At 35.5% G+C, this 10,510-nt stretch overlaps 1 protein-coding gene across 1 annotated transcript; it reads right to left on the bottom strand.

Annotated features, from left to right (window-relative positions):
- Positions 1-7,451: 7,451 nt before the first annotated feature.
- LOC149848557 (GDSL esterase/lipase At5g03610-like) lies at positions 7,452-9,789 on the bottom strand. The gene is made up of 4 exons (XM_089996052.1): positions 9,602-9,789; positions 8,982-9,256; positions 8,048-8,324; positions 7,452-7,905 (listed from the first exon to the last, which is right to left on the bottom strand). Exons 1-4 carry the CDS (start codon positions 9,615-9,617, stop codon positions 7,697-7,699), a joined length of 777 nt encoding a protein of 258 aa, XP_089852178.1. The 5' UTR covers positions 9,618-9,789; the 3' UTR covers positions 7,452-7,696.
- Between the last annotated feature and the right edge of the window lie 721 nt (positions 9,790-10,510).

Raw genomic sequence — 10,510 nt, 5'->3', positions numbered from 1 at the left:
ATACAAAAGACTACGGTGTAAACAAGTCAACGATGAATAGTGGCGTGTGTGTCAAGGGTAGCGGTTATGGTGAAAATGAACTTGACTAATACGGTGTTATTGAAGAAATAATAGAGTGGACTTACTTAAGTATAAATAACATGATAACTTTATTCAAGTGTCATTGGTTTGATCCCACAGCAACAAGAGTCGACAAAGCCTCATGTATTATGGAGGTGAATCATAAATCAAGGTTTGAAACATATGAACCATTCATATTAGCATCGCAAGCTCAAAAAGTTTACTATACTTCATATCTGAATACAAGGAAGTCAGATAGAAATGAATGGTGGGTAGTTTGCAAGGTGAAGTCAAAACTATACCCCGAGTATTATCAGTTACAGGAAGATGAGATTGTTGAAGAGGGTGATTACTATCAATCAGATGATATGTATGACTTCTTTTATGGTCACGATGTCACACATGGTCTCCATGTCACATCTCCATTGTTCAATGGCACACGTATGGAAGAATGTGATCTAAATGATATACCAAGTGGATGATCACCAAATGAAGAAGAAGATGAAGAGGAAGAGGAGGAAGAAGAAGAATATGAAAGTCAAACAAGTGATGATGAAGCATACTCGAGCTAGTAAAATACATCTTATAATACATACCACATCACTTTTTCATATGCACCATCTATTTTAATATTATATCTTGCATATCATGTTATATTTCATGTATACTTAGCATGTATATGCGCAGTTCATGCATAGTTATAAAATTGATTCATGTGAAACCTTTAAATTTTTACATTTTATGCATATGTCATGTCCATGCTAAGATCAAGAGTTATGTAATTGATCCAAATAACATTTTTATTTATTAGAATATGGTTTATGGAGGTCGCAGTGGTCGAGCACCCAGTAGTCGAGGACCAAGTGGAAGCCGTGGGACAACATTAGGTAGATGTCTTTGTGTTATATTTAAATATAGGCATTCATTATGTTTTTGCTTATATGTTGATATAAAAAAATTTATTTATTAATTGTCTTTATAGGATCACAGCTCAGTGATAGACATTCTCAGTCTTCGTCTTCACGTAATGCTTTGATAGGTAGATCATTTAAATAATTATATATTTGATCAGTTTAAATGTGCATTGTGTGAATTTCTAACTCATTATTCTATAAAGTTATTTACTCAACATGTAGATAAAATGTGTACATGGACTTTCTTATTTTTGTATAACAGTCCAAGAGAGTCATATGGATATTGGGTCTTCTCAGTTTGACACACGATGACTCATTGAAATAGTGTATATCGATAGTCGACCTTAAGTATTTTATTGTCACTTATCCAATACTTATCTTATAAATAGTGTATATCGATTGTTAATGTGTACCAATTCATATGCAGTGCGAGGTTCGAGCAAAAAAAAAGTGATTCGAGAAATTAGGAAGTTACTAGTTCAGCATCTTCTAGGACCGGTCGCTCAATGGAAAGAGTACCCAAAGGAGATGTTGGACAGATTATGATCCTCATTCATGGTATATAATCGTTTATCATAGCTAACATGTTTTATATTTAATTTTTTGTTATAGTCATGTGTACTAACTTTTTGAAATTATTTGTAGGCTTCAAATCGCTTTTTCACTGCGAAGGAGGAGCAGGACGCGATGCTATTATGGAAGGTGGCTGCCAATCGATTTGCCAACATACTTCACAATATGAAGACTGCAACAATAAAAGCAGATGGTGGGATAGATGATCCACTGCAGATCTGGACAGATTATTGGGATGCAATATGCGACAAGTGGGCGAGCCATGAATTTTAAAACCGCTCAGCAAAGGCTGCACAGAACCGAGCGAAGATACTTGATGCCCATCTACACACAGGTGGTTCTAGGACTTTAGGGAGCCACAAGAAGAAAATGGTAACTCATCAATATATATATATATATATATATATATATATATATATTGTTAAATTTATAAGTATTTCTGCATACTTTCTAATTACTTTTTTTATTATTTAACCTTACAGGAAGCCGAAAAAAGAGGCAATGTGCCTTACAAAGATGTGTTTGTTGAAACACATAAATGTAAGAGCACGGGAGAGTTCATATCAGAGAAGGCGAGAGCGACAACAGTATGTATTTATTGTATTAATAAATATTGTAAGATACAAGTTACCATGAATTACATCATCATAAACATTGTAATTATTAATTATTAATTCATACTGTAATCATTACTTTGTAGGAGTAATACGAGCAACAAATGGTAGAGCGATATGGCGATGACTCCACTAAGCATCCACTTTTTGATCCTACAGCATGAGTGACTACAACCGGTGAACCCAAAAATAGTCATGTGTTTGGGTTTGGGAGTAATATGAACACCACAACAATCATTACCTCCTTCAGCCAAGGCTCTCAGAGTTCTCCCGCCAGCATCAACTCTCAGCATTCGATTGACCCTGCTATTTCTTGGGATGGTGTTCTCCGGCTTCTTCAGGACACAATGTGTGACTTTTTACATGAAGTCATACCCAACCTTGTCCATAATGAGTTGTGCAACTTTTTTTGGGACAGGAGAACTTTGTCTGCCTTCAACATGAGCTCTGGTGCCCATCAGGTGCGTATAACGTTTATTTCAATACATATATAAAGTTTCATGTCATTAGATTTTAATATGTATATGCTTATCAACTCAGAACCTCAACACATATATGCATTATTGAATCACTATTAAATTTATTTGACAGCCTTAGAACACATCTATGCATGATTGAATCACTATAATTTTTTTTTTACAATGTTGGAATACATATATGCATGATTGAATCATTATGAAATTTTATTGATAGCATTAAAACACATGTATGCATGATTGAATCACTATAAAAAAAATTGACATTGTTGGAATACATATATGCATGATTGAATCACTATGAAATTTTATTAATAGTATTAGAACACATGGATGCATGATTGAATCACTATAAAAAAAATGACAGCCTTAGAACATATATATGCATGATTGAATCACTATGAATTTTTTCCACAACCTTAGAACACATATATAAATGATTGAATCAGTATGAAATTTTTTTGACAACCTTAGAACTCATATATGCATGATTGAATCACTATAAAAAATTTTGACTGCCTTATAATATATATATGCATGATTGAATCACTATGAAAGTTTTTTCACAACCTTAGAACACATATAAGCATGATTTCATCACTATAAATTTTTTTTGACAACCTTAGAACACATATATGCATGATTGAATCACTACAAATTTTTTTTTACAGCATTAGAACATATATATGCATGATTGAATCACTAAAATTTTTTTTTGATAACCTTAGAACACATATATGCAAGATTGAATCACTATGAAATTTTTTTGACAACCTTAGACCACATATATCTATGATTGAATCACTATAAATTTTATTTGACAACCTTAGAACACATATATGCATGATTGAATCACTATACAATTTTTATGACAACCTTAGAACACATATATGTATGATTGAATCACTATGATTTTTTTTTTGACAACCTTAGAACAAATATATGCATGATTGAATCACTATGAATTTTTTTGACACCTTTAGAACACATTAATGCATGATTGAATCACTAAAAAAAATTTATGACACCCTTAGAACACATATACGCATGATTGAATCACTATGATTTTTTTTACCACCTTCAAACACATATATGCATGATTGAATCACTATGCAATTTTTTTGACAACCTTAGAATACATATATGCGTGATCGAATCACTATAAACTTTTATTGACAGCCTTAGAACACATATATGCATGATTAAATCACTATGAAATTTATTTGACAACCTTAAAAAACATTTATGTATGCTTGAATCACTATGACATTTTTTTGACAACCTTAGAACACATATCTGCATGATTGAATCACTAGGAAATTTTTTTTCAGCCTTAGAACAAATATATAAATGATTGAATCAATATGATTTTTTTTACAGCCTTAGAATACATATATGCATGATTGAATCACTATAAAAAAAAATTGACAACCTTAGAACACATATATGCATAATTGAATCACTAAAAAAAAAAATTACTGTCTTATAACACATATATGCATGATTGAATCACTATGAAAGTTTTTTGACAACCTTAGAACTGATATAAGCATGATTTCATCACTATAAAAAATTTTTGACAACCTTTGAATCCTGTTAATGTCATTCACTTTATTGCTAGTCTATGTGTCATTCAGCCATGTTACTTTGATTGTCTTAGATTATGTGCATTGCATATAATTTATTTCATTATATTTTATTTATCAATACTAACATTTTGGTTCTATTGTAGGATGTTGAAGATTATCAGCATAGAAGAGCTGATGGGGGCATGGATGGAGAGGCAGATCGAGACAATGAAGAGGATGATGCTTCGAATCTTGGTGAGGAGTAGCTTCATGTGTTAAATTTGTTTCACATACTTGTTGTTTCAAACGAAACTCTTTGTATATGTTCACTTGTAACTAATTAGAACTTGGCAAGGATTATACTGGGTTGTTAAATTTGTTTTACTTATAACTTGTGTTAAATTTGTTTCACCTACTTTGTATATGTATTTTTTATATGTACTTTAGTTTTTATACATAAGCTATATAAATTGTATAACGAGAAATTTTTTCTCGATATTTATATTTCAAACAAAATTGTTTTATTTTTTTTGTGATAGATTAGCGACGAATATTATCCATCGCTAATATTCAGCGATGAATTTTCCAAAGAAATTCAGTCGCAAAATGGTGACGGTATTTGACGATGAAAATTATCCGTCGTAAATTTAGCGACAGATTAGGGACTGATATTTATATGTCTCTAAAACTGAATCAGTCGATGTTTTGCGATGGAATATAATACAACGCTAATTCGTCGCTAAATTGGCGACAAAATTTAGAGACAGATATGTATTCATCATTAAATTTTCATGATGAATTAGCGACGAATATGTATCTGTCGCAAAACCAAATCAATGCTTATTTAATGAAGGACTCGGGACGGATCATGACATTTGTTAATCCATCGCAAATTAGCAACGAAAGTAGGGACAGATCAGTTCTGTTGCTAATTAGCGGCCAAGGAATTGCGACGGATGCTATCCATCGCTAAGCCATCGTCAATCTGTCGCTGAACAATTCAGCGATGGATTAGCATCAGATAGCGTCCATCACTAATCTGCAGATTTCTTGTAGTGGCTCCTTTCATTCTCTCATGCTGTGAAGGCCTCTATTTTCCTCTTATTTCATTGCTTGAGTTAGCCTTGGTTGATCCTCTCATAGTGGTATTGTAGTTGGGTTTTAGAATCCATGCCTTTATGGTGAAGAAATTTTATCTTCATTGGGTTGTTCTTCTTAAGGATTTTGAAGTTAATGGTGGCTTGATTATGGCTATAGGTGAATAGTTAAATTTGGGAACAAGTATTTCTTTGTTGTGGACGGTGGATATCATATATAGTAGTGGGTAACTACCTACTCTCTGATTCATGCCTACTACATCCTATTGGGCTTTTGTAGGATCTTTTTCATCTTTATATCTAATCTTATTATACATATGCGTTCTACATGATTGATTTTATAGGAATCGACTCTTGCATCATTTGAATCCGATGTATAGGTAGGTTTTATGAGGTTTGAAAATAGATGGTGTGAAATTGTTACATATGTCATAAATATCTAAGGCTTAAAATTTTATGTTTTTTTATCGAAAAAACATGATCCAAGTGATGTTTTTTAGCAAATCGATCATGTCAAATGCATAGGAAGGGTCAGATTTGTAAAAAACAACCTAGAAAGCTCATGTTCGCTTGTGGTAGGTATGAAATGGAATAGACAACCACCCTCAACTATATAGAGAGAGAGAGATTTGAAGTAACAAATATCTCAAAGAATCGATCTTTCTTGTAGAGTTCAAATCCTTGTTTGATTGATCAGTGTGTGATTGCCTAACATCATGATTTAAAGTGTGGACTCTGACCACTTAAATCTCAACTCTAAACAATGATCGAATTAGTAAGTGCAGCACAATTTTGTTATTCTTATTAATTTACTACCTTTACATTGCCTGCTTCTGTTAGACTACACAAATGTTTTCAAAGCAATTTTTCTCATGTATACATGCATGAAAGCCCATTCAGAAGCACCCATTCATGCATTAGTCATTCATTCATTTATAGTAAAATTTAAGGAAAAACAACAATTTTCATTTATTCAAGCATCCATGAGCCTTACCCAAAGCAAAATAGAACATGCATCATACAAAAGAGTTCAAGAAAAGTGAAGTAAGAATTCAAGCATCAGCAACCAGAAAAAATTGTGGTCAAACTTTCTTCCATAATATCAAATAATGCTTCGTAGCAACTGGATTCTTGCATCAAACAACAATGACCGTGTGCTTCCAAGATTCCATCACTATATCTAAGTTTGATGCCCATAGATTCGTCCCCACCATGGCCTCCCAAAGACCCTCATCCAACAAATCATTAGAAGACATGCTCTTAGCATGGGAAAACTGGCGATAGCGTCTATTAGGAAGATAAGCAACTCGATAATATGAGCCGACCAACCAAAGAGTGTCACAGTGAAGGTGAGCCTTGGTGAACACCTCGTAGCATGAAGAAACGAAGTCTCATGACACATCCTTTGGCTCTATGTTCTTCAAGTAATGTCAACCAAACCATATGTTGCTTTGGTTGTCATTGCCAAAGTAACCACTATAACTGTTTGTTTCATGAAAAATTGATGAGTTGGCATCCGTTTTCCTTCCTTTCCTGTCATGCGTAACACAAACAACAAATCAACATGGTAGAAAAGTGCCATGCTGGCACAAGTGGACTCAGTTTTTTTTCACCACTTACCATGTTTAAGTCCTTTCATACATAGGCACTCGGGGCCGGGGTCCTTGCCCCCAGAGTTTTACGTTGTCGGCATGATGACCATAGGTATGGCAGGAACCGGTGCAATCAGGTCTTCGTGTCGGGTGTGGTTTCTTCCGGTAATAAATTAAAAAAAAAATCGTTTTATACCTCCCACTATGTGAAAGATTATCATGAAAAGGCTGAGCTGATAGGATTTTTTTAAAAACTGTATCAATGCTCATGAAATGGCCTTTCTCTTCCATGAAAACCAAACAAACGAGCCCTGTTTGAACCATTTTTCGTTTCTAGGATAGTAGAAAACACCCTCCACCCTAAAATCACCAGCCTCAAATCACAGGCCTTTAGTTGGTAAAAACACTTGGAAGTCCTCCCTGTCTCCTGTGGATTTCGAACCATGGTCTCTCATGTCAAGTTGAGAAACCCCCGTCGCCCTTATCTTTAGTGGGCATGTTTATTTTTTGGTAACGAAGAATCTTGGACGAAGAGAGGAAAACCCCAAGCGGGCAAGTTTATTGTTTGAACTCATCATCATTGCAAAGACAGTAATCTTCTTGTAATACAGGCTACAGAAAGTAAAGCAAACGGTACTCCCGATTCATTGAAAGAGTGGGGAAGGCAGATACAATGCCTCAGCCAACATTCAACAACCTTATTTCAAATACAAACACATCACTTTATCTAATGTTCCCACTTATTTGACACAATTCCATCGTGGGAAACGCTTTATTTCTTTGAACTTGCTTGTGGTGTTGGTCAGCCCAGCAACTGATCAAGTCTGGAGCGGTGATACTCCACTACTGCTTTCCAGGCAGCCTGAGTCGGGTGATTGTTGTCCCACCAGAAGACGGACAATGGCTTGGGGCACAGAGTGTATTTCCGTGTGCCATTACCATCCACTGTCCCACACCAAACCGTAATGTCCACGCCCATGCAGCATCCCTTGAGTCTGTTCCCAAAATTTTCTGAACAAAAGGCACAGAAAGAAAAAACACCAAAGCAATCAACTGCTTGTTTCCATAATGGTGTCTGCATATAATCATATATGTTCCTTTAGGTTAGCATAGAGCTACAATAGTTCTCTGTAAGCACACAAGCACCACACACCTTGCTGCAATACAGCTAAGAATCCATTGTAGTTGTCAAGGATGACAATTGATGAATTGAGGGCATCCACAGCATCCTTCAGGCGTTGGTTATGTTGTTGACTGGCATTATTGTAGAGAGCAACGCATTGCGAGTATGAAGTTGCATATGTGACGGTTGGGCTGCACCCTGTGGGCTGCAAGTTTGTCACTGCCACCTTTTTCACTCCCAGATTCTGTATCCTTTGCAGGTTTGCTGATAGTTGCTGGATTACTGCCTGCCGAAACGTAGCAATTCCCTGAAAAATCGATCGATAATTTTAGAAAGAAACATGTATCTAATCATGTTGAAGGAAATTAAATTCCTGTAAATCTTCAAGCGGATACTCTGGCATTTAGCAATTAATTCTTCAATCTGGGTCATCTGGAACCACAGTCACAAATATATATGATCTATATGAAATGATGAAAAAGTTGCTATAATTTTTTAACTTGCCACTTGTAAATGTCAAGCCATTCTTTTTTCAAAGCTCGCCATAACTTTTAAGATGCCACTTTTAAAGTCAAAACATTCCTTTCTCAGAATCCTCTCTTTTTATTAATTTGCAGCTATGTCACATGGGTACTTCATTTTGCTCCTGTTCTGTATCCCTTTATATACTAGTTTTATTGAAAATTTTACAAAAATTGTTGTATCTTCGTATCCACAGCGTGTCTACGTGGCATAGATTGCTGACTTGGCAATGGCGGAGCCACAATTTTTTTGTTTATAGATTTTTGTGATTCTGAAGAATACTACTGAATTTGATTGTATTTCTTTTCCCATGCATTTGCAAAGACAAGAATCCAAACTCTTGAACCCTAGTTTTGTGATTTTCGGTTTAAAGACCATTAAAACCAATAGCAGATGGCATGGACAGTACAAGAAAATGCTTTTGGTGGTATGAATTGGTTACCTCCAATGAGCCATTGTTTCTTTCTAGATAAACTCTATAGTCATTGCCTGCATATGAAACAAGAGCCATGGAGGAGTCGAGATGTTGAGCATAGAGGCCACTGTCGATAAGCTGTTCGAATGCGTCGATCTGCTCTGTCATGGAGGGTAAGCCTGTGAACGTGTCGAAAACGCCAGTTCCTCCATAAGCAAAGTTCATGCCATACCGTTGGCGCACCACACTACTTTGATTTCTCTTGCTGTATGGAATTGGAGAAGGAAGATCCAGGTATGCAGCTGCATGTTACACTTCTGTTAAGTTTGAATAAAGTATTTTTACAGTAAAGAGGTCATCCCAACCTTTTGTACTAATGATGTAAATTATGTCTTAAGATATGTAAATGATATATGGTTCCCTGCAGCATGAGTTTCTTTTGACCTTACTGAACTTTGCATGGCCAAGTTTACTTGAAATTTCCTGCCTTGCTTTATTTGAACCGCATACTTTTTATTTTTATCAAATATATCCCTATCAAAATAAAAGAAAACTTGGGGACCAAAAAAAGTCTCATCCAAGCTCTAGAATATAACAATAAAATGCAAAGATTAAAAAGGAAAAAAAAGGAGTTGTAGGAAGCATACCTACAAAATCTGTCATGATTTCACCATCTGACCATCGACCGGTAGGGTACCCAGGGAAGGTCTCACCATAAGGATACCTGATTGAATAGTACGGTAGTGTTGTGTTCTGTATGTTCCCAGTGTCCGCAAAAGAGTCCCCAAACACAAAAAGCCTTTCGATATCTGTACCCCTTGCTGTGATGCCTACAACTATGATAAAGTAAACATGTTTTCAGCCTATTATATGAAATGTTGAGAAGATAATATCGAAGATTGCTGTGTTGAGAAGATAATATCGAAGATTATATCCTCTCATATCTTTCAGTTACTGTTTCTATCTCACAATCTATCTTACCTTTTAAGGTCGTTCGTTATCCCTTAGATCTTGGAATTGGTCCACTATTAATGGCAAGTGGTTACCTGCCTTGATATTTTGGCCTTATCGTATGTTTTCCCCTGGCTTTATATAAGCTGTTTATGATGAATGGAATAATAAGCTTGTGTGCTGGTTCTCTCGTGGATGTAGGCTATTAGCCGAACCACGTAAATCTGTTGTTACTTCTTTTCTTTCTGTCAACATGGTATCAGAGCATTAAGCTCTTCCACACCTTCTCTGTTGGCGTTGTTCGTGTTTCTCTTCCTCCATGACGAGCAACAGCTCCACCAGCGGTGATTCATCCTCACAGACCTGCAACAGTGATCAGCAGCGTATTCTCATCCATGAACAGGCAAGTCCAAACCAAAAAATTACTTCAATTCTGTTAAATGGCCAGAACTACTTGTCATGGTCGAAATCTGCCAGCTTATTTCTAAGTGGCAAAGGCAAAACTGGATTTATTACTGGAAAATTGCCCCGTCCTGATTGTTTAGACGCCAAATTTGATGAATGGCAGTCTGGAAACGATCTTGTTATGTCATGGCTGTTAACCT

This window comes from Nuphar pumila, chromosome 1, assembly GCF_984573655.1.
Source record: "Nuphar pumila chromosome 1, dmNupPumi1.hap1.1, whole genome shotgun sequence".
NCBI lineage: Eukaryota > Viridiplantae > Streptophyta > Magnoliopsida > Nymphaeales > Nymphaeaceae > Nuphar > Nuphar pumila.
This window is presented reverse-complemented; position numbering and strand designations above follow the sequence as displayed.